This window comes from Coenobita brevimanus, chromosome 57 (genome assembly GCF_032717465.1).
Source record: "Coenobita brevimanus isolate Jiangsu-jjx chromosome 57, ASM3271746v2, whole genome shotgun sequence".
Classification (NCBI taxonomy): Eukaryota; Metazoa; Arthropoda; class Malacostraca; order Decapoda; family Coenobitidae; genus Coenobita; species Coenobita brevimanus.
Genome location: NC_137010.1, coordinates 1,309,952 through 1,335,631, shown reverse-complemented (window position 1 = coordinate 1,335,631; position 25,680 = coordinate 1,309,952). Strand labels below are relative to the sequence as shown.

The 25,680-nt window shown below is 41.8% G+C and overlaps 1 protein-coding gene across 1 annotated transcript in view; it reads right to left on the bottom strand.

Annotated features, from left to right (window-relative positions):
• Nucleotides 1-6,966: 6,966 nt before the first annotated feature.
• Cul1 (cullin 1) overlaps nt 6,967-25,680 on the bottom strand; it is a 22,083-nt gene continuing 3,369 nt past the window's right edge. The window contains exons 2-18 of the mRNA XM_080274156.1: nt 24,771-24,949; nt 24,299-24,373; nt 23,462-23,614; nt 20,763-20,840; nt 20,026-20,166; nt 19,321-19,420; nt 18,238-18,392; nt 17,375-17,568; nt 16,660-16,759; nt 16,168-16,428; nt 15,808-15,990; nt 15,244-15,393; nt 14,596-14,714; nt 14,003-14,087; nt 13,027-13,209; nt 12,229-12,399; nt 6,967-11,626 (exon numbers count right to left, since the gene is read on the bottom strand). Coding sequence (XP_080130282.1) covers nt 11,546-11,626; nt 12,229-12,399; nt 13,027-13,209; nt 14,003-14,087; nt 14,596-14,714; nt 15,244-15,393; nt 15,808-15,990; nt 16,168-16,428; nt 16,660-16,759; nt 17,375-17,568; nt 18,238-18,392; nt 19,321-19,420; nt 20,026-20,166; nt 20,763-20,840; nt 23,462-23,614; nt 24,299-24,373; nt 24,771-24,941 — 2,400 coding nt within the window. The 5' untranslated portion in view covers nt 24,942-24,949 and the 3' untranslated portion in view covers nt 6,967-11,545. The remainder of the gene's footprint in view (nt 11,627-12,228; nt 12,400-13,026; nt 13,210-14,002; nt 14,088-14,595; nt 14,715-15,243; nt 15,394-15,807; nt 15,991-16,167; nt 16,429-16,659; nt 16,760-17,374; nt 17,569-18,237; nt 18,393-19,320; nt 19,421-20,025; nt 20,167-20,762; nt 20,841-23,461; nt 23,615-24,298; nt 24,374-24,770; nt 24,950-25,680) is intronic.

Here is a 25,680-nt window from a genome sequence, read left to right as displayed (position 1 = left end):
ACCAAATTCCAAAGACCTCTCAGCATACAGGCATAGAACGGTACTGTATTTATAAAAGCATTCTCATATCGATGGGCATGGTTGACCTGAGCTGTGTGGAAGAGTACCTTTTAACCCATTCAACCAAGGGATGTCCACTTTTATTCTTGCCATTTCCAGTGTCTTATCCTGATTTCTCCAGGGATCAGATACAGCCTTAACTTTCAATACAAGAAGTCTCTCCCAAGATGAATAAAATCAGGCAGCAGCAAGAATAAATGAAAAAGTATATCCCCAGCATCAAGGGAAACATCACACTGTCATACTGGTATTTAGGATTCAGTAGTACAGATATCTCAACAACATGCCATGGTGTAGATGCCCTGACTCAGGTATTGTGACACAGCATTCTAAACTAAAATGCTGTCTTTGGTTTAGTGATCCTGGCCACATATAATCAGTAAGCAGCATTCTCATTGGTTTAGAAGGCTGTCTTAACACATCTTCCTTGTCAGTTTATTTTACATACTGCTCTCACATTATTATTCATGTCACTTTAAAGTCAGCAGTCAGCAGATTTAAAAAAAAAAAAAATCTTGGTCTCCAAAAGATTTTAGTCTGCTTAGGATCTGTAGTGAGGGGTTATGTTAAGGCTACGCCTATCCTCCCCCCCAAAAAAGCAGAATAAATTAGTCTCGAGCTTGCAATAAAAAATTAAATGTCACCAAGCTGAAGAAGTTAACATCACATACTCTGAAATGCAGAATTAAACTGGCAAGGAAGAGGTGTTGGGGACCTTAACCGAAGAGAATATCATTACGGCTCAAGTTTTCTCAGTACCCTTGTTCCCTGGTATGTATATAATGGTCAAGTGATGCGACGGACAGACACACGGGAAATATTTCATTGGGAAGATAACACGGGAAAGCCTCCAGGGAGACAGGAAGCCACGCCAGGGACAACTGCACTCGGGTTTTGGCGTGCCACACACACACCACATCATGTCTAGCCTATCACCCTTAATCCTGCTGGTGTCCTCCTTAATAGACAGGGTGTTCCATAAATAGCACTCCACTCAAAACTCTCATTCAGTTCTTAGGTGTCTAAATTATGTCTACTTGCTCACATGTTGTTATCTTGTGGGAATTGCTTGGTTGGCTAGTGTGGGCGTGGGTGTAGCAGTGATAGTAGGAAATGAATAAATGATGCAGGGTAGATACTGATAACACTGACCAAGCCACCCCCACAACACACAAGATATCATCCATCGGAAAAGTGGAGTGTTATATATGCGCCACTCTGTACTCTATCTAGGAGTGGTATTAAAATCCCCACCATAAGCTATTTGTATTATTAGGATCATCTTTTACGTATTTCTGAAATAAACTCTCAAACTGAAATGGACAGAAACAAGTGCTCTTCAATCCCCTAACTGATGGCTTGTCTATTGCTTGTACTGTATAAGCCTGACCCCCAGATGATTTTATTTACCATGGGAATTAGCACACAGACTGAAGAGAATAAGAGGAATGAGCATTAGGATTGGAAAGGGTTAAGAGGACTGTGCACACAGACTGGAAGGGGTTAAGAGGAAAGAGCACATGGATTGAAGGGCTTAAGAGGAATGAGCACTTGGACTGATAGGGGTTAGGAGGAATGACCACATGGACTGGAAGAGAATACGAGGACTGAGCACTGGAGTGGAAATGGTTGCAAACTGCACAAGACAATTCTGCATCCCAAACAGCAACTTGGCTCTCCCTAGTGGTCCACAACCCGACTACAGGTGTCACTAGAGCGGCTGGCACGCTGGGGTCAGGTGGAGACGCAAGTGTCACGCACCAACTTCACCCCTTCGGCTGGGAAACGTAATTACAGTATTTTATTTTATTTTTGCTACCACCAAACAATTTTACTGAGCTTAGGATAGACTCTTCGAACTGGAGAGGTTAGATATGGAGTGGTAGGAGTTGGAGGAGGACAGCCTGAGGGTGGAGGAAAGAGTGATTTGGAGGTTTGTTCATGGTCACTCTTTCTGGAATTAAAATGTCTAACTGATGTTCATACAGTACAGCACTTCTTCACTGCACCACACTCCCATAAGCTGAACAAAATTGCCCTGTGGTAGCAAGAACAAAAGACTCCAATTAATAAGCTCAGGATGAACAAGTAAAAAGAATACTGAATTAAAAATGAAAACTGTTATTATATGAGTTACCTGCTGTACATGAAAAGCAATAGAACTGGACACAAGAAAGACTGTAAATTTCCTTCAAACACTTCACTCCCATGAACACAGTTTAAATTATATTCTTGCGACCTTCGGATGATTTTATTCAGCTTTGGACTGAGCAGCATAGCCCTGGACCCCAAGACACCTGATGGGGGAATAAAGAAGGAAGGAAGAGGATCAAAACAGGAATAAAAACAGCACAAACATCTTGAATGGGAGGGGTTGGATATAGCCTTCATTAGCTGTGGGGTTAAATTAAAACAAAACACTCTGGTACTGCTGCCAGAAACTTAAACATCTTCCTGACAGTGCTGCATTATTTTGGAAATCAGTGGTCAGTTGGATTTTGTCCCCCTTTTAAAGAGTGGGAATCTCTCTTTTAAACTGTGGGAGTCTGGATGCATAGCATAAACATCAGACACCCTCTTCACATTGAGGATATATTTTATGGTCTACTACTGCCAACAGATCATTTTGTTCAGTGTTGATGGAACTGTTTATAGCCTTCATAATCCCCTTCACCAGTGCTGGAGAGGGAGGCCTTCACATAGTCTATCTATCTATAGCCCAACACCCTAATCCCACAAAGGGCAGCCACAGTCAAATGCCTCCAAGTTGGTCTGTCACCCACTATTTGACTGCCCTCCCCCCCCAACTCACTCCCCCCTCCCTCACATAGTGGCACCAATATAACCAGATAGCTCCACTACCCTGATAAATGTCCCTCAGCTCCCTCCCTACCCCCTAAAAGGAGACTGGTCAACTGCAGGATGGTAAACTTCAGCTGACAGTTCACTGGGTTCACATTCAGATGAACCTGGGGCTACAACTACTTGAAGTACTACGCTTCACTACAAGAGGTCTGTCTTAAGTTAATATAATCTAGCGGCAGCAAGAATAAAATATAAGTCACCGAGTGAAGGGGGTTAAGGAAAACAAAGCACATTAATTAACTAAAAAATAACAAACTTAGCCTACATCCTTGAACTCTGTAAATGTGGCAAAACTGAGGAACTTCAATTACAGTGTCACTAAGTAAACCTTCACTACAAAACCTACTATGCTCTGGCCATTTTAACTCTGCCTAAAACTGCTATCTCTCCATCTTGAATGCTTCACTGAAACAAAGGATTAACCCAAGAATACGTGATACCAACAAAAAAGTGCCAAGGAAAGATGTAGAGCCATAGTGCAGTACTAATACAAGAGAATACAATTTGTACTGAAGATATGCTATGGAAAAGATGTACACCCACTGTACTGCATATCGTAATGTGAGACTAACCGTAGATTATTAGGATGCTAGTAATGATGTGCTATGGAAAGGATGTAATGGCATTGTAATATTCTGCCAATGAACTGCAACAAGAAATTACTGCCATAAACATAATGCTAGTAATCAAGATGTGTTACGGAGTGGACTTAGAGCCATGGTATTGTCTTATTCTGCCACTGTGCTACATGAAACAAGCTGTAACAAGAGGGGGGGGGGAGAGAAAAAAAATGCCAAGTAAAGTAGACGAACTATAGTCAAACGGCTCATAACAATCAAAATATACATAGAACTTATCATACCATTACAAAATGCTTCAGTACACAGACGATATATTAGACTTGCTTTAATTAACCAGTCAAAATTAAACTTTATCGGTTATCGGCATTCGGATTTGATGAAGGAAGCTTTAAACATGAACCACTTAACCCCTTCGACACCATGATGCTTTTTGTATTATTTCCTTGCTACATCCAGACAATTTCATTCAACAAAGATATAACGTTGTATTTTGAAATGGTTAAGTCAATCAGCCCAGAGAAGTCTTTTTAGTTCTTACTCTCTGATGGTGGTGGTGGTGGTGGTGGTGTTGGTGTGGCCCTGGTTTTCTATTCCTGTCTTTAAATTACAGTTATGGTTGTTATAATCTACCCTATAACAAACAGCCTGAAAATTATCAATGTGTCTATTTCAGTTTGCTTTCCTTTGTACTCCTCTTGCAGTCTATAATCCTCCTCTCAGCATCTCTCTCAAGCTGATTAAAAGTGTCTGGTACAGTAACATGAAGGATGTAGCAAAGTCAGATGTCACCACAGTGAAGAAGTCAGTGTGAATGGGCTTGATAAAGGATGTTATACTAAAGGTTGAGTGAATGATGGTTTGGCGAGATGAGATGCCAAGGATGGACAGTAATCATGCTGTGAGAGGACCGGTTCAGTAAGATGAAAACACTTGACAGACATCCCCACATCTATGGAGTCTGGACTGGTTTAATGACAAACGTTACCTTATGCTCTTGAGGTTGTGTGAGTGATGAATGTGGACTGGGGTAAAATACTGAGGATACGGAGTAAGGTGAAATGCGGAGGATGAACGACACAATACCGTTACCTAGGGATGCCACTATGGATGATAACCTCTTCAATCCAAGTTATGCTCTTTTTCATTTACTGATCTGACTCAACTTGGGAATTTCCTGTCATATGGAAGGGGTCTGTTGAGTTTATACAGCATCAATTTTGAAGTTTATTAAATTTATATCAAACTCCTCCATTTTAAAAAGGCAAAAATAAGCAGGGGTTTGTTGGGCTTATATATAACTCCACCACTTCAAGCTGAATAATATCATCAAGAGAGGGCAAAAACAAAATGAAAAATACATCTCTGGGTTCAACGGGCTGACTCACGTGGCTCAGTTGTATAGTACAGTCAGCCCTCCATTGGCACAACACGTGGGGTGAGGTGTCTCAGTATCACAGTACAAATCCTTTTACCTGCTAAATCTGCTTCCCAGGCTCTGTGAACTGCAGGACTTAAAATTCTGCTACTGCCGAACACTATCCAGGTCTAACATTCTGCAATACAGCAATTATCAACAAGCACAGTATCAGCCTGTCCTAATATTCTAATGCAGCATTTGCCACTTAAAATATTTTTCTTGAAAGACAATGATGGTGGGAAAATATCTTATAGCCAAGGACTTAACAAATATGTTATTTGTGACCACAGGCTCATCTGGACATGAATCCAGTGGACTGTCAGCTGAAGTTGTTCTCCTGCGGCCAATCATCCTTTTGGGGGATAGGGAAGCAGTTGAGGGACATGTAGAACCAGCCTCTAGTACTGTCTAGTAAACAACTGCTGCCACTGTGAAAGCATCCCTCTCCAGCACCATGTCACAAAATAATCATTAATAACAATGGAAATCTTGGGCAAAACCTGGATGTATTATAGTTTATACTGCATATACAGTTACAGTACAGGTATATGGTGCTTAATAAGCCTTCTGGGTAAACCTGAATCTGGGCATTGGTCTGTGATGTGGGAAAAGTGGAGTCAGGTTCCAATAATGAATCTGAGGCTGGTATGAAAAGAAGACGATGGATAATGGTGGAACAAGACAGTACTGTATGTGATGAATAAGATGTGTGGAACAGTACACTGGTTAAGACAATAGAAAATGAAGAGTGATGGAAAGTAAAAGAATTGCCAACAGTCCTTGCTTAGAAGCCTAGGATGTGTAGAGGCAACGGTATCACTCAACTCGTATGGAAGAGTTGATTTAAACTAGATCTAACACCTCCAGTTCAAAGAATATCACAACAGTAAAATCAACTGGAGGAAACTGGAGTAACTTACAAAAAGCATCATCGCACTGGACGTAGTGGTAGTGGTAGTGGTAGCAGCAGTAGTAGTAGCAGTAGTAGTGGTAGTGGTAGTAGTAGAAGTAGTAGTAGTACTAATAGTAGTAGTGGTGGTGGTGGTACAGTAGTTGTAGCCCAGGGTTCATATGAAATGTGAAAAGTGGACTGAGGTCTGAAGTTCTCCTCATCCTGCAATTCACCATCCTCCTTTTGGGAGATGGGGAGGTAGTTGAGGGATGTTATAGCCAGGCAGTTGAGCCACCTGGTTATACTAGTCCTACCACATGAAGGCTTCCTCTCCATCTCAAGTGAAATAACTAAGGAAAAAAAGCCTGGATGCTATAGTCTTGGGGGTTAATGCAGAGAAAGACAGCAGAGGAGGTGGTGGTGATGAAAATGATGATGATGATGATGTGAATGGAGGTGATGCATTCAAGTCTGTCCCAAAGGAAAGTTCACTACATTGATCGCCTCCCTTCACTGCTACTTCTCCCAGGATGACCTAATGTGTGGACCCTGTATATGATCTAAGACACTTAAAAACGTAACTTAACACAGACAAAAATGCTCAGTACGTGGAATACAGTACACGTGTATTTAAGTCAGATTAACAACCAAGGTTTAAACTCTGAGACAAATTGATCTGAGATGATGGGTTGTATCTATTTGGTTTTGGAGACTCAACACCACTTCCTTGGCTACTTATTCTGCAAATTACTTCTCGATGTCCTTATGTATGTTACTGATCTAATGATGATATTATTGTGAGTGAAGAGTGTGCCTTAGAAGAGAGTGTTATAGGTTCAAACTCTCTCCATAAAATATTAAAATTATATAAACAGCATAAAAAGAAACATTCAGGGGTTACTATCAAAACAAATCACTAAGGAAAAGGTGTTAAGTAGTCTCCAATGCCACCTAGTACACAGCCAAAGAATTAACACCGCCCACAGAGGCTCGGCTAGGAATTGTTGCCTCTCAAACGCAACTTCCCTTAAACGGTGGACACACAACAAACTATATATAATTTTTTGAACAACTAAGTACCATTCCTGGAACCAAAAAAGGAGAGAGAAAGAGAGAGAGAGAGACTGGGAGGGAGAGAGAGAGAGAATCCTACACTTTCTATTTGATTAAGTTTACCTTTTGCACATTTCAATATCATGGTACACAGTATTGAAATATTCTGCTATATATATGTACATTACCATCTACCTTTAAGGCCCAATACAGTACGGATCAAAGAAGCCAGAGGAAGTATATACGATTTTTATTATTATTCTTATTTCACATGTGCTCGTGGCCTCTCCGGACCGGCCGACGCGCACTGGGGAGCGAGCCTGACGATCCCTCCGGCTTTTCTACGAGGCATGACCCACCTGGCAGACTTAATGAGCAGATCACAGCAGGAGCAGCTTACACTTTATACACTAGGATTGCGGTCCTGTTTGATTGCATGTGGGTGTGTGTCTGGGGGGTCTTTGAAGGCATGTATCTTGCGTGTGTGTGTTTTGAGGGGTGATGTGTGTCCGTGTGTTTTGTGGTGTGTGTGTGTGTGTGTGTGTGTGTGTGTGTGTGTGTGTGTGTGTGTGTGTGTGTGTGTGTGTGTGTTTTCATGTATGCTGTGATGTGTGTTTGGTGTATGGCAGGAGCTTTTTCTGCCCTTGATCTGTGTTTTATTCTAACGTACATGTGTTTTTCTTCCTTAAGTGTCTTTTGTATCTGGTACGAGTGGTTTCTCTGCACTTAGAAATTCCTATATTAGTGTTCTGTAAATACTGTGTGGATGACAGAGGAGAAAATTCACTGAAGGCGAGTGAGAGTATGAGACCAGGACTGTAATATATAATGTACTGCTTCTGTGTACTGTACTTGAAAATGCACATCTGGGTGTACTGTTTATATAGTGTACATGGCATGAAGAGTCTGCTAGTGGATAGAGAGTACATTATGAGCTTACTATGCTGCATATTTATCTGTATTCAAAAATTTATACGTGTACTGTATATATAGTGTAGATGGCATTCATAAAATTCACTATTGGCGAGAGTACATAGTGGCGGGACTGTAATATGCTGTACTATTTCTCTGTACTCAAAAATGTACCTCTGACTGTACTGTATAAATAACACAGATGCTGTATGACAAAACTGAAGTGTCCGAAGAGTACATTATGATGGGACTGTAATATACTGCACACTACTTCTCTGTACTCAAAAAATGTACATCCATGGAGTGTCTTGTATGTATAGTGTACATGGCATACGATAAAATGTACTACTGGCGAGAGTACAGTACATAATGGTGGGACTGTGATATATATACTGTACTGTAAATGCATTCACGTGTACCAATGTGTGTGGAGAGGCTGGTGGGCTGGGATACAAGACATACAGCATCTGGAACATGTAGGAGGACAGAATGTAATCCCTTCAATACAGTGACGTCTAATTTAAGTTATTCTTGCTCCCTCCAGACAGTTTTAGTACAACTTGGGAGAGACATTTCAAACTTGAGAGGCTGGGTATTTTCTCCACAATCTCTTTGGCTGCCCTGAGTTTCGTGGGTTCAACAAAACTGTCGTAAACTTGCATGAAATACTGTATGAAGTTTTTAGTCTGGGCCAATGCGTTAATCATGACAATTTCTTCACATTTTCAGTGCCCCACCTTGCTCCTAAACATAGTGTAAGTCCTGAATGTTAATCATGATAGTTTTGACATTATCTGTGCCTCACCAGTCTCTCAAACATGGCATAACTATCTACTGTTCATCGTAATAATTTTTAACATTTTTGGTGACCTACTCGCCCCAGATTTGAATATTACCGACTAATTGCAGTGTTCAACATTTTTATTGTCTGGCAGCAGCAAGAATAACATAAAGAACACATTCCTGGATGGAAGGAGTGAGTGGTGTCATTGGACGAGCCCACAGCAACGACAAAGAAGGTGCCAAGCCTGAATTCTACACCCAGTTTGCCATACACGTTGACAGCAAGACAAAACTTCAAGGATGACACATGCTAAGACAGCAGTCAGGGCAGCCACCAGACCTCTGACTAACACACACCACATCACCACTAACACCCAGCACAATATCACAAGAGTTTCCATACAACTGGTACTCATTCCCATAGTCCATTCAGGGTTGGCATGACATAAACACTTTAAGCCTCTCTATGACAACTCATCCCCAGTCCCTCTCTCTACACAATCCAATCACAACTCCTACGCATGCCTCTCAATCACACCTCACACACAAACCTCACTGTATCACATTCTAGCCTCCCTCACAGGACTCATCACCAGGCCCTCTCAAACTAAAGCCTCTTTATCAAAACCCACACACAAGCTTCTATTGTAATCCACACAAAGTCTATCATATCACAGCGCACATGCAAGCCTCTCTCACAACTCACACAAGCCTCTCTAGCACAATCACTAATAACCCTCTCTCACACATACTCCTTCTCTCCACATTTCAATCTTGTTCTCTGTCAAAATGCTGAAGTGGATAATCTCTACCACAACCCAGCAGTAGCAGCAGCAGTGTGATATGATGCCTGAAGACTGGAGCCACCCTGACAAACCATATTAAGAGGATGGCAATGCAACGTCCCACTCGGGGGATGAAAGACTTATATACAGGAATACCCCTCCATTCCTAACGTGTTATTTTCCAGCAAAGAAGTACAGTATTTCAATCTCTTAATACCCCAGTCTTTCATTACTCCTGCCCCTCATTATTTCAGGCTTGGCTCCTCCAGAATCATGTATTAAACTAAGGTTTATCTATTTCTGTGTTGTAATTTATATGTTCATGTGTATACATGGGTAAATCACACCAGTTGAAGGGTTATATAAAGGGAAATTAGGAAATGCAGCGCTAGCCATCATAGACAGCAATATAATGTTTCACCAAATAACACAGTTCCAATATTACAGCTGGACCATTTTCACCGAGTTACAGCCCAAGTGGGGAGGTAATAAAGGGGTATCGCTGTAAATGTTTTGATGTTGGGAGGAAAAATCATGAGACAGACGGTAGATAACTTGGTAGGTTACTTTCCCTATATTTTTTTACCCTATAATTGCCATGTGAAGCCTCCCAGGGAACTTCAGTAAAGCGGGGTGAGGGAGCACAATGGCTGCCCTCTGGTATATATTTATCACCGCTGACGGCACTGTGGTACGTGGCCGCCAGCATTAACCTTCATCTACACCGTACGTCAATACAGCCAGTCCTCGTTACGAGTCATACGAGAGCTTCAGATTATCACAACTTTTTAAATACAGCTGGTACTATACACAGGGGTCCTTCAAAAAATCAGTGGGCAGGCCAGACATTATATAACTTCATAGATACAGTACTGGTTAACATGCAGAGATTATTATTTGCCAAGTTCTTTCAACAAAACTTTATCCAGCCGCACAAGTAACAATGGAACTTTAACACTTTTTTTTTCTGTATTTACAATGGACTTTAAAAAAATCTGATGACGAGGACTTACTGTACTGTAGTGAGACTCTTACAGGCCTCGTCCCCTACCGCCTCACGGGCAGCATGGAGGCCGCCTAAATGTAAACAAAGCCGCACATTTGCTGAAACACAGATGCCGACTTGCCATTGTCATGATGGGATGGACTGAAACACTGAGAGAGAGAGAGAGAGAGGCGCTAAGAGGTCCCCAGATACAACACACTGGAAAAGATGCACCTCCCAAAAAACATCACAAAAAAAAATTACATACCCTACTTTGAAGATTAAATATTTCCTAAGCCCTCGCGTCCCACAAAGTCAGGCTATGAGGCGGGCCCATTTAATTCACCATGAGCAAACACACCAGACACTTTCTGATCCTCCCGGTACTTGACGAGCTCTTGAGGCGTGGCAATATAATACAAATCTAACCCAGCTCTTCCTTATCCCCTTCACTCCAATGATGCATTTTTTCTCACTTCATTCTTGCTACCACCATCAAATTATATTCCCATCAGGATAGACTTTCTGAGTTGGAGTGATCAAATACATCTTTCATTAACCCCTATAAAGTTAGAGGTTCTTCCTAAGCTGAGTCTGAGAACAGCAAGAATAACTGAAAAAGGAAATCATCATTGGTTTGAAAATGCTAAAAAAAATATTACAACTGCAGACCAACTCTATGGGCAAATCCTCCCTTATTCAGCCTAAGGACATCTCTTGTATATTTAGTCTCGCCGTATGATCCTGTTCAGCTTAGATTCCTTTTTTTTTAACTAGATGGGTTAGATCTAGCCTTCATTAACCCTTTCAGTACAAGAGGAAGTTTCTAAGCCGAATAAAATCACCCGGATAGCAAGAGAGCAAATACAAATGGATCATCAGACCAAGAAGACCCGCTCACCACATCCACACACATAACAGACAACAAAACTAGCCTGCACATAGACCAGCTAGGCAGTTCATCCCAGTTTGGTATATTTTCCTTGATATATTTCCAGCCTCTTCCTCTCCGATCTTGATGCATTTCCACTTCTTCCTCTCCAATCTTGATGCATTTCCACCTCTTCCTCTCCGATCCTGACGCATTTCCACCTCTTCCTCTGACACCACCGCCACTGCCATCCTCACGTCAATGTCACTTCCTCCTCGTGTTCAATTTTGCTTCGGCACCCCCGCTGCTTGGATACGTTTTCTATACATTGGGTAATTTATTTATGCTAAGTAACTGTACGTGTCCTTCTGTCCATCTATTCTCTCCAGGTACTCCTTTTCAATTAGGATATCAATGCACCTCTGTAAGGAAAGGGGGATAGTATGAGAAGGTGTGGGTCAGGTACAGAATACAGGATAGTTCAGCATGAATGGATCAATCACTAAATATTAACACTCTGTTGTAGGTCAGAGAGGTTAAAAATCGTATACTTTTTTCTCTACAACTGATACTGTAAAACTGGCAAACAATATGGAATGACAGTCCAGTACGGTAATCCCTTGTCTTTCGTGGTGCTTGACTTTGCCAGCTCCATTCTTCAGTAGGTGAGTAACCCATCACAAAATACACCTCAAGCTTGAAGATTCTAATGTCTGGTGATGCTTTGGGACACTAATATGGTAGGCCATTACACAGTTCAATTATTGCTCTGAAAGTCCTGCCTTACACGTTTCATTACTTCGTGGCCGTTCATTTCTCGTGGGTGTCCATGCAATGTAACCCCTGAGAGACAAGGCCTTACAGTATATATCCATCCATTATCCAATCCTATGTTGCCCCACGAGGAGAGTAGGAACCCGAGGCTAGGCAAGCTGGTCCTGACATGTAATACAGTGAACAGTGCCTACAGTATATATACATGAATTATTTTGGTGAGAAACTACTGTGCTCAACCGTACTGTACCTTAATGGTTGGGACGCGAGGCTTGAAGCGTGGAGTGAGCTGGTTGAGCACTTCCATGAGCAGCTGCTGATGTTTGCACACCTTGCGCATCTTCATGATCCGCACAATGGCCGCCTGGATCAACAGCTTACGGTCCTCCTCTATGTGCTTGTGAGTCAGCTCCTGCTCAATCTGTATAAGGCATGAGATTAGGTTAGACTACACTAGGCTGGAAATGATTGAATTAGGTTTAGGTACACTATAGATCATTCATTTTAAGTTGGCAGAGGTTTTCGTCCTTTGGCGGCTTATTTCACGTAGCTCAGTGGCAGAAAAAAGACACTGCTATGGCTCTGCATCCTTCCCATAGCACTTTTTTGATTACCACCATATTCTAGTGTTAGTATCATGTTATACGGTAGCTCAGGATGCAAGATGGAAGAAAGGCAAATTTGGCCAAGTTAATGTGAACAGGGTATAGGCTGGACTAGACTGGGTTTGGGTAGGTAAGTTGACACAGGATTTGACTGGACTGGGTTAAGTTAGGTTAGATTACACAAAGCTGGACTGGACTTGGTTAGGTTAGGTAATGTTTAGGTTATAGTAGGTTAGGCTGGCAATATGAGGTAAATCATTATAGGATGTATTCATCTTTCTTTTACCTCTGTTCTTTCCTCCTCTTCTCATTCTCTCAGTTTTTCCTCTTATCTGTCTCTATTCAACTTTAAACCTACTTTCTCTTCTTTCTCCCTTCTCACCATCTCTCTCCAAATGCAATTCTCTCTCCTCTTCCTCCCTTTGGTACTCTCTCTCTCTCACCTTCATCTCAGTCTTCATGGGCACATTAATGTTGACCCTAAGCTTCTTATTCTTATAGTTGAGGAAGAGGCTGACGCGGGAGTCCTGGGAGACCTCATCCTCATCCTCGGAGATCAACAGCTTGCACTTGAGCAGGATCTGCACAACCTGGGTAAGGATGTCTTGCGATATCCCCGTCATCTCCTGTGGACGGACAAAAAAATGATCATTTCAATTTTACAAACATAAAAATTTCTCTTTTAACTTACTTTCACCACAAAGCTGTTCATTATCACAGGAACAATTTTCTGTTAACACACCATTGTTCATTACTAAACAGTCAGGATGTGCTGTGAAGGATTGGGGATGAAACAGTTCTCACAAGCATCTAGCACGATCTATCACTTCTTTCGTTAACACTTTCCCAGGCCAGCCTTGCGTAACTTTTTCAACCCCATTCCCAGGCCTGGGTTGAGTTTCCAATGAAATGAAATGACAATTTGTGGTTTGTGTTCACCAAATCGCTGTGCCACGTAGCCTATTTGAGCCATGAAAAATCGCTCCAACAAATGACACACTGGCACATCATCGGCCCGGACTTGGTTGGCCAACAAATGACACGTTGCTGCATTACCGGCCGGGAATAATGTTAACTGTATATGAACTTTACCACATACACTTACAGTCAGTTACATCAAGTGCATTTAGATACTGATCCGTTGCCTTGAATATGATGTGTTCATATTCGAGAAGGTAATAAATCATGCTGGAACATACCCTCACAACAAGCCATTCTCATTTACAGTGGCAGTGTTGGGGAAGACAGCTACAGTGTTGAGGTATTACTGTACTGTACTCTCTCTCTCTCTCTCTACTGTTTGCCTGTCTCTTCTTACTGCTCTGTCTCCCACACCAACTTATGAGTCTAATCTCCCCATTTTCTTACTCGAGCATCACAGCCATGGAAACATACTCTCTCTCTCTCTCCATTACTAACCTGTAAGTGTCCAACCGTCCACGAGACAGCATTGTTAAACTGCAATAAGACAGCCATCTGGAACGTGGAGGCTTGTAGGGTGTACCTGAGGGAGGGGATGAAAGCCGCCATTACTTAACATTCATACTTACTGATCGGCGGACGGCAGACAAACACAACCACCTGATTTGAGCCGAACCTCTTCAATCCTGGGACATACTCTCCTTTTGAACTTTATGATCTCCAGATAATTTTCTCTTAAGACAGATCTCTGGTCTTCAGATAAATAAAATCATCTCATGGTGTCAAGAATAAAATAAAGACAATAAAATGCACATCATCATTGAAGGGGCAAAATAAAATACCTGGTGTTCATGGTACTGAAAGAGTCTACGTTACATTCCATTCTGTCACATTCATACACCACAAATGTTCCTCCTGCCATTCACAGCCCCACACTTGCCTGATTTTGAGGCGGTTTGTGACAATCTCTCCCTCAAATAAACAGAGGAGGCATAAAAGAAAGTCATATTCCAATCTGTCACACTTATATCACTCAACTGTTCATGTCCTAATCCACCTACTCCTCTCTCCTAAAACAGCTCCACACTTGCCTGTTTTTGAAGCAGTTAGTGACAATCTCGCCCTTGGATAAGTGGAAGAGCCAGTTCAGTTTGCGGCCGCTGTGTTGGCTGGAGTAGAAGGTGGTGAACCGCGACACACTCCTCTCCAGCTGTCAGGGAAAGTGTTACAAATTCATTACCACTACATTTCTCACATTACCACTAAATTGCTCACATTTTCCTTAATTTGACTGGTTGTATCTTGTTGTAAGGAGTGTATAAATATGCTTCCCACAAACTTGCTGCTACACTCTCTATGTTAACTACCTTACAACTACCCATTTACACTCAGCTCCAACAGTCATTCATATTAGCTGATGCAAGCTGTGAAGGGAGTACAGAGGCAGTCACTCCTCTTTGAAAGTCAGGAATTTGCTCCAAAATATCAATACTTTCCACACAATTGTTGCTGGAAATCTGGGGCAAGAAAGTAGTAAATCAGCTTTAAAAACACCCAAAAAACTCTGACCCAGAGAACTAGCATAGCATCTTTTTTTTGGGCAAGTTTTCTAGAATTTCCTAAGCTAAGTTTCTATAATTTACTTGGCAACTTCTCTATAATTTACTTCACCCTTGATAGCAGAGAACAATGAAGAGTGATTTTTTGGTGATGAAATGTTGCATAAGCGCTCGGAGTACCTCGTGTGGGAGTGTGAAGGTCTGGGACTGCTGGAAGGGCCATGATCCCGAGGACAGCACCTGGATAGCAAAGTCCAGGTCGAGGGGCTCATTGCTGCTCACCAGGTGTTTTCGGAACTGGTCATTAAGGTCCTTTGATACGCCAATGTCCTGCAGGTGACAGTGAAAGGGAATAATTACCCAATGCACATCAAAGCTATTAGTAAGGCAATGCAATTAGACACCTTGGGCTCCCTTCAGTATGTTTACACCTGGCTAGGGACCTGGTCTGAAAATCCATAGGTTATGTGTCATATTCTGAGGGATTACCGAGACAACAAAACTTGAATGTCTGCTTTTATGACTCTCCAAGGCTTGAAAAACCATCCTGAGTAACATACAGTATTAATTTTAAAGATATTTCCATAGCTAATAAAATGGTCAACAAACCCTTTGGGAAAAGAGAAAGAGAGAGAGAGAGAGAGAGAGAGAGAGAGAGAGAGAGAGAGAGAGAGAGAGAGACAGACAGACAGACAGACAGACAGAAAAAAAAGTCTTCTGCTCTGAAAAAAATCAATTTTATACCTGGAACATGCGTTGGAGTTTAGACGTGTACTCAAATCCACAGGCCTGCTTGAGCTTGGAGATCATGGAGGCCTCGGCATCATCGCTGGCTGACATGTGCTGCACCAGCCTCTTGGCAAGCATCTTACTGTAGAACTTCTGGAATACGTCTTTGTCCTCGATGTACTTGAACACAATCATCACCTGCAACAGACAAACCACAAACTAAGACTAATGAACAGTTAAAGAAGAGAACAGAAACAGAACTCAAGGAAGAACGAGAAAATGCCGTTGATGCAAACACAAGTACACGAATGCACACTTACATACACACAAACACACTCGCTGTATCTCATTTCACTAAGTCTCTCTCTCTCCCACCTGATTAAGCGTATCCTCCAGCTCAGCCTCCTCCGGGTTCTTTGATGACTTTTTGAGGAGGATGTCACAGTACTTGGCCAGCAGCTCGGGTGACTTGGATGACGAGTTGGGGTGCTTGGTGACGCTGTTGTTGTTGATGAAGCGGCCGCACGCCTTGTCCAACGCCGCAACGAACCCGGTGTCATTGTTGAACGCCGTCAATACCAACGAGTTGTACTTGCGGTGGACCTCCAGAATTGTCTGTACGTACACTTTGGGGTCCTGTTCGTGAGATAATATATAACATGTAATAAATAAGTACACCTGTCATTTGGCAGGTTGAGTGAGGTGGGCATGTAGTCTAAAACATTAAGGAAAAAAAAATGTATCAAGTTACGTGGTGGCATTACATGATTAAGTAAAAAACAAATAATAATAATAATAATAATAATAATAATAATAATAATAATAATAATAAAATTAAAACCAAATAAATAAAATTGTTTGACTCACATTAACAGCTGAGTCGCCGCAGCGGTCGATGGCGGCCAGGCCTTGGTTGGTTATGTGCTGCTCAAGTAACGTGCGCAGCTCCCTCAGCCCATCTGGTATCCTGCATGAGGGGGAAGGGAAGAGTCAGAGTAGGGTGATGTGCTGGTATTTTATATTGGTGATAAGCTGGTAATGTCTTAGTGATATATTGGTGATGTGTTGGTGATATACTGATGTCTTTGTGATATACTGAGAATGTGTTGGTGATACACTGGTGATATGTTCGCGATATAGTGGCAATGTGTTGATGATGAGTAGCACTAATAATGTGCCAACCTCTCAGCCCATCTAGTAGCCTGCATGGGTATGGGAGGCTGAGATAAGGCTGAAGAGTGGTACCGGTACAGGCAATCCTCTTTGTATGTCACGGCTGTGTTCCAAAATACCACTACGGCACTTCATCCATACAACTGGTACTGTAAAGTCAGGAACAGATAAATCAGCTTCATAGGCAACAATATGAACTACTGTACTGTATACTGTAGTTACTAGTGATGGGGTTTGAGTATGTGTAGGTGCAGAAGAGTAAATTATGTCTGAATATAACTGTTGTAATTTAGAATGGACAACTGTTACAAGTGAGGGAGTATGGGAAAGTATGGAAAGGTGTGAATCATCCCTAATTCTAATCTACAATGGACTACAGCTCTCTGGACACATCTCTCGCTGGCTGTACCTTGACACGAGCTGGTACATGCGGGCCAGGTCCTCGTTCTTGTCGTCGTTAAGGAGGTGCTGGAACTCGTTGTGGAATATCTCAAGGTGCTTCTCAATCAGCACCTTCTCGCACGTCTTGCCCAGCTTCTCCAGGGTCGTCTCATGGAGGTACACCTGCACGCGACGCTGTTCCTCCAGTAGCCGAGTCTCAGCCTGGTGAAGTATTGCTAAGCATCAGCAGGTGGAGCTCCAGGACAATTTAGGAATTGAATGATAATTGTGATTTTGATGTGTATGTTCTGGAAAGAGTTTGAAGTATTCTGAGATAGTTCGGCCATATGGAGAGAATGGAGAACGAGAGACTGAATAAGAGAGTATATACGAAGAGGGGACACCACACTAAGGATTGGGTGGAGAGGCATAGAACTAGGATGGTGTGGGTAGCCTGATGGAAGAGGAAAAAGTAACAAGGAGGCAACTTGTTTGTGACCATCCCTTCCAGGATAAAGGCATATGGTTACAATTGGACAGACAGAAGGACAAGTGACTGGTAGAAGTACACCAAAAAACAAAAGTTCTAGGCAAAGATAATACAAGTGAACTGTGCAATTGTTTGGGCTACTGACTGGCTTATATCCACTGCACAAATTACTTGGTATTTAGTAAGAACGGGTCCTTCTAGTTAGTTAATAAAAAGAAACTAAAAAAATCCTGAGTAATATAACAATGATGGGTTAATGACACTCAAATTAAAAGACAGCAAAGAGAAAAACATGACAGGAGAACTAATAATCAGCAGACCCCTAGAAATGGGCCACACACTCATTCACACACCATTCAAGCCCTTGGAATCCTGACTCCACCTCACCGGCTTCAACCCACCTTCTTCATGTACTCCGTGACAGGGTTGTTGCGCAGGAACTCGGTGCTCTCCCTAGTGTAGAACCGCTCCGTGTCCTCCAGGAAGGTGTTCTCAAAGGACTCTCGGTACACGGACAAGTTCTGACCTCGCGCACTTGGTTCATCTTCATTCAGGCCTGTAAATAATACGAAAATCAGCTCATTAATTCATCATCATCTAAATAGGTGATGGAGGAGGAAAGAATGAAGTAAAGAAAGGCAGAAGAGGAAGGAAAGAAAGAACGAAGGAGGAAAGGAAAGGGCAGACACCCGAGAGCAGCACTACCGGTACATCGAGTGAGTGGATGGTGAGCGCCCCCAACTAACACATAATATAACAATCTATCCATCTATAGCCTGACACCCTAATCCCGCAAAGGGTGGCCACAGACAAATTGCCTCCAAGTCACTGTCACCCGCCATTTGACTGCCCTCCCCCCAACTCACTCCCCCCTCCCTCATATACCTCTCAAATCCATCCCTCCACCTCATCCACGGTCTTCCCCTCACTAATTCATCATCATTATCTCTGACACCTTGCTCTCTCCTGAGAACCCCCTCTTACAGGACGGCTATGATAAAACCAACTCCTGCCTACTTAACTCTCACTACAGTACATTCCCTCTCTCTCTCTCTGACACTCCTCTTCTTTCCCTCCCACCAATATACTGCTCCCCTCTCTTCTTCCATATTATATAACGTCTGTAGGCTTTTTCCAACATTGGCCTCAGTCTCATAAACTTACATTACTCACTATATAATACAGTCCAAGCTAAATCCCACTTCTAATTACAGTATGCACCTAACACCCACAGCTACACCTTTTCTATCTTAACTTGGCCCAGATTTCATTCTTTTGCAGCTTATTTCGAGTAGCTCAGTGGAAGAAAAGGACAGTGCTATGGCTTTACATGCATTACACTGCAATTCTTCATGATCTGCACCATATTCCTGTGTTAATCTATTACTGAAACTAGGCACTGAAGCACTGAAGGGTGAACGATGGCAAATTTAGGCCAAGCTAGAGTAAAAGGAGTATACCATCAGCCTGCCATGTGGCCTTACCCAGTTCCACATAGCAGTTCATGACACCCGACACCAGCCTCGTGTTGATGGTCTCGCCGTTCCTCTCTCGCTCAATCAGCTTCAGCACCGCATTGGTTACCTGTTGGGAGGACCAGTGTTAGGGTGCTACAGGCAGCTAATAAAAAATAAATAACAACTACTACTAAATACATATATAACAATGCTATAATAATAATTATAGTAATAATAATAATAATAATAACAACAACACTAATAATAACCATAATTATAATACAGGCCTTTCTGGTTAAATGTTAGGGATAAATTATAAAGCAACAGTACAGTAGTTCTTTCACCTTAACTTGGCCTAGACTTTCATCTTTTTGTGGCCTATTTCAAACTACTCAATGGCAGAAAAATTAATACGGCTGCAGCTGTACATTCTGTCACAGCACTTCCCCGTGACTGGCATCATACGGTACCCTATTTATACAGCTCTCCATTCAAGACACAGAAATGACAATTTTTGACAGAGCATAGCATACAGATATGTTATATTATGGAATTGTATGTTACCCTGGATTGAACTAGGCTGACTATTGCTAAGTTTGTTGACCTACATTATATCATATCATGTAGGGCAAGTGTGGACCCGATTTGATTGGATAAAACAAACAAACAAATGCATGCATGCACACACACACACACACACACACACACACACACACACACACAAAGGGTGACCTGTTTGTTGAGTGGCTGGAAGAGGTGGTCGCGCCAGGTGACGAGAGCCAGCTGGTATATTTCATAGATGCCCTTGTGTCCCTCATCACACTCCCTCTTCACCCAGTGCCGGTTTAGGTACGCACACACACCATTCAACACCTGGCGGGGAAGAGGATGGGGTGTAAAAGATCATTATTTAAACAGAGGACATACAGCTGCAGCAGGTCTCTAATAATATCTTTTAAAACACCGATCAACTGCATATCATTCTAAAAAACTATTCTGATTATTTTCTTTCATATTCAGAAATGACTCTTACTTTCTCTAAACCAAAAAGAAATGATTTACAATATTCATGCCATAATATTTCTTGGAATGGGATTAGGTGTTATTGGAATGAATGTACACAGCTAACTATATCCAGCATCCTTTCAATCGCACAATATTGATAATACTGGACCCAAGCTGCTTTTCATGAGGTGAGATGTGAATGATGATGAAAAACTGAGACAACTGTGCAATGATCTGATATGCCAAGAGTGAGGGATAAATTCAGCACTAAAGATTAACTGATAGAAACATACACACCACTCAAGAATAACTATGGCAAATTACCATGCATGCACACAACTGAAAACTTAGTGGTTGTGTTTCAGTACTACCCTTCTAGTAGAGTATCACACTGCTCCCACTGAACAACCATCATGTAGAGAGAGAACTTGTACAGTGAATGGGCTTAGAGGATAATGTCTCACCTTGCTAGAGAACTGGTACTCCTCCCACTGTCTCGTGTAGAACCTTAACACTTCCTCGTCCATCAGGTCAACTCCATCCTGTAAGTGACAGCACAAGTTTTTAGTGTTTACAACCACACTTCAGCTTCACCATACAACAAAAACATACCTAACCTTAAAAAACACACATAACCTTGCCTATCCTTGCTTTTGGTAATCTTACATACAACCACACCAAACCAAACCTTCCCTATCTCTGATTAATATGGCAATCTTACAACTACACATACCTGATCTTATTTATCCTTGCTTTTCGTAACCTCACATACAACCAAAACAAACCCACCCATCTCTATCCTTGATTAATACGGTAATCTTATATATGACTAAACATACCTTACCTTACCTATCCTTGCTTTTGTTAATCTCATACAACCATAACAAACCCAATCCCACCTATCCTCGTTTAATGCAGCAATCTCTTCAATATGTTACTGTCTCTTTTAGCTAATGCCTGCTACATTCACACATTTGTATTCAGTGTAATCCTTTTAATCCCATGATAAATATATATATATATATATAAAACACATAGACAGATAGACAAATATATTGAACAGGCTTCTGACAGTGATGGGGTCACCAAAGACTAAATCTCACCATGCCAGGTCAAAAAAGCATCCCATAAGCTAAATTAATGGTTGGTGAAAAAAAAAAAAAAATGAAAAAAATGAAAATAGTAAATCTCACCATATCTAACCAACAACCTTAACTAAATTTATCATCATCATTATTATCATTATCATCATCATCATATTAACCCTACTGCCCAGTAACCACATGACCCAACCTTCCTATCTCTTTATCTAATCTGCACTGACTTATGCTTTTTATAACCTACTAAAAATATACTCTTTACATATACAGTATCCATCACAATCAACTGCATCAATACGACACACTTGTTTACTCTGGTCACAACACTGATACAATTATTCAAGGGTACTATGTGGATATGATAGGCATTGAGGTGGTTTGACCATGTGGAGAGGATGGGGAGCAAGAGACTGATGAGAAGAGAGTATGTGAGTGAGGTGGGGGGGAGGGAGAGGGAGGGAGAGGCTAAGGATGAGATGGAGGGATGGAGTGGAGAGGTATATGAAAGAGGGGGTGTCAGATGGGAACAGGGCAGTGAAATGGTAGGGGACAGGGTGACATGGAGGCGATTTGTTTGTGGCCACCCCACATGGGATTAAGGCGTCTGGAAATAGATATATAGACTATGGGCAAGACGATTAGGGATACAAGTAGCTACCTTCGACCCAGGGAGGCAGAGTCAAAGAAATAACTATCTTCCCAGTATATTCTGAAGAAAATTTCCAACTGGCGAAATGCAATGAAAACTCTATTCTATGTTGCTGCATGTTTCAGTAGCTTCAGTTTTTCCCCCCCTATGTACTGGTCAAGCTTTGGGAAGATACCTGTGTCTCCTGTACCACCAAGAGTGAAATGAGGTTACATGTTTGATTACTAGCCACACAACCATCACTCTCCTGACATTTGGTTCCTTCTTCCTTGCATTAAAAAAAAAGAAAGACAAATCAAGCAACAAACATTCAGCCACACAAACACAGTCAAAATCCAACTGACACTCGAAAACTGTTTCAAATCTTATTACACATCTCAAATTTCTTTTATCCCCATAGTTTCCTGCAACTGCTGGGAAGTAATTAGCTGGATTTGGTCACCTGATTTAGCATCCATGCCACAGAAAACATCAGCTATACCATGGTCAACCCTAATACAATTCAATATGATGATTTGTTAAGAAGCACGGCATCATTTGACTGACTGGTTGGCTGACACTGGCTGATTGACAGACCGACTGGCTGATTAACTGACTGATAATGGGTGGCCAACTGACTGGCTGACTGACACTGACTGGCTGATTAACTGACTGATACTGATTGACTGACTGACTGCTAGACTTCACCCTATTCCAGCTCAAGAAGCAACACTCACTTAATATAACTGGCTTTATGGAATTTGTCTGAACCATTAATTCCTTTAATCCTGCAACACACTTTTTAGTTTAATATCATTACCACTGTACATATCTTTACTTAACTGCAGAAGATTTAAGTGGTGATGCAGCTACTTATGACTCTCTAGCCCCTCTAGTTAAGAAAGTCTCCTCTAAGCTGAATAAAACAAGCCTGATGGTAGGGAAGAAAGTTTATATATATATATATATATATATATATATATTAGAATGAAGAAGTAAATTACTGTACACCTATCTATCTATCTATTGCCAGATGCCATAATCCCAGGTAGAGAAATGAGTGTAAAATATGGCATAAGAGTGAAGGAATGATGGATCACTGTCAATGAGGTAGGGAAAAATGTAATGAAAAAAATGACATCAGAGTGAAGAAATGGCAAATTACTGTACAAAAGGTAGGGAAAGCAGTGAAAAATATCATATTGGAATGAATGAATGAATGAGGGATTACTGTAAATAAGGGAGGGAAAAATATGATACTGGAGTGAAAGAGTATATGAGGGAGGGGGAGGGGGAAGTGAGTCGTTGGGAGGGCAGTCAAATGGTGGGTGACAGAGCGACTTGGAGGCATTCTGTCTGTGGCCACCCTTTGCGGGATTAGGGCGCCAGGCTATAGATAGAAAAATAGATAGTGAGTGAGGGATTACTGTACTACCTTCATGAGTGTGAGCAGATATGTTTTGAGGAAGTCCTTGAGTCGCTTATACAGCTCCAGACCGACGAACTGAGCACCCCCGCCTGCCGCCGTGCTCTTCTTGCTCCTGGGGCCACTACCACTCCCACCCGTTTTGGTCGACTGTTGATGCACCTGAGGGGGGTACTAAATTACGGGATGCAGATGTCGCAGGACTAGAACTATCAACAGCATGCACAGAAAGACGGGCTGCACACTCACTCACACACCGTTCAAGCTCCCAGAATCCTATATAAATGTGACAATGAATATTTTAGTTAAAGTAATACTATAAAAACACAGCAGTCACAAAAATAAGCCACACACTCATTCACACACTGTTCAAGCTCCCAGAATCCTATATAAATGTGACAATGAATATTTTTGTTGAAGTAATAATATAAAAACACAGCAGTCACAAAAATAGGTCAAACACTCACTCACACTGTTCAAGTCCCCGGATTTATAAATCAACGTAACAACGCATACCTTAGTTGAAGTAACAATATGAGCACGCAGCAAATTCACATGGAAATGATGCCTGACTTACATGTGCTTCATGGTAATTTCTGGAAACCCATGAAGAGTAAAGTACCATGACAGGCCAACAGAATGACAGTAAGGTAAAATATCATTAAGCCCAGTACTGTAGCCTACTTAAGACAATATGTTACACCAAATATGCAAACTTCACAAAAGAACACCTAAATGAAACTATCAGCAAACTCGGGCTGTCATTAATTTCAATACAAAGGAGATTTATGAGGCAAAACATATGGCAGGAAACCAATAAACTGCCAAATATGTGAAGGTACTTACCGACGTGCAGTAATTGTATACGTGGGTGTAGAGTTGCATGTAGCGAGGCCGAGACATCTCCTGACTGTTGTACACCTGGAGAATGTTGACATGATGGGTAATAACAGTAGCTAAATAATGCAATGTCTTCCAGCCTCTTTGGTATGACAGGCTTCTAAGGTGAGAAACTATCATCATTATCTATTATGCAGACATTTTCCCCAACTAAGGATGGGGTGAGGCAAGGTTGAGAGAGCAAGGAAAAATAACATGATAGATGAAGAAACTAAAATATGTAAGGTATATTTAAAAGATGAAGAAACTGAAATACTATATGTATGGTAATTCTGAATACAATATTACACCTCAATAATCTCTTCTATGCAAATAATATCCAAGAACACACCAAAGACAGAAGTAAAGTGGTATGTATGAGGTGCCTGAATCCTTGCTAAGCTGACAACAATACCAGTCCTTGTCATGTGTCGCTCACCTGTTCAATGCCCTGCCTCAAGTCCCCCCATATCTGGTCCAGGTCGATTTGCTTGAGGCCGTGTGGGTTGCTGCTGGTGCCTGTGTTGCTGCCTCCAGTGCTGCCCCCTCCACTGCTGCTGTTGCTGCTGCCACCCCCACCACCGAGGCCCCCTCCTCGCTGCCCAGACATCCTCCCCCCTGCAGCACACACACAAAAACAGCATTAACAGAAGCAGAAGTGGTTATACAGCACTCAATTTGACTTGACCCAGATTTTCATCCCTCTGCAGCTCATTTCACAAAGACAATGCTATGGCTCCATATCCTTTCCACAACACTTCTTTGTAAGCAGCATCACATTCTAGTGCTAATCTATTATTACAACTCAGCATTCAAGATGGGGAGACGGCAATTGTAAGTCAAGTTTGAGTAAAAAAAAAAAATGAAAAAATGAAAAAGAAAAAAAGTTCAGTAGTAGTTGCAACTTCAGGCCAAAGCTGCCCCTGACTCTGCAGTCCCCCATCTTCCTGTCAGGGGCAGAGTGAAGAGAAAAGATTGTACAGCCCCACCTGCCTCACCACCCAATACCCTTCACTGTTGTAGTAGAGTAGGCTACCTGTACCATACTGTAGTACATATTACATTATGTAACAATGTAATGGTAACACTATCTACTAAATGCCCAAAATGTCTGACTTAGCTGGGTGCCACGTAGGACAGTGTAAAAAGTCACCTAAGAATAGCTGGACACTATTCTATTTCAACTAAAGAGGTCTTTACTTAAGACAAATTAAATCATCATCATCATCATCATCATCATCATCATCACCACCACCACCACCACCACCATCATCATCATCCAGAACTATTTCTCCACTTGCAGTACGGGGATGAGGCAGGGTCCAGAGAGTACAATTAAATGAAAACCA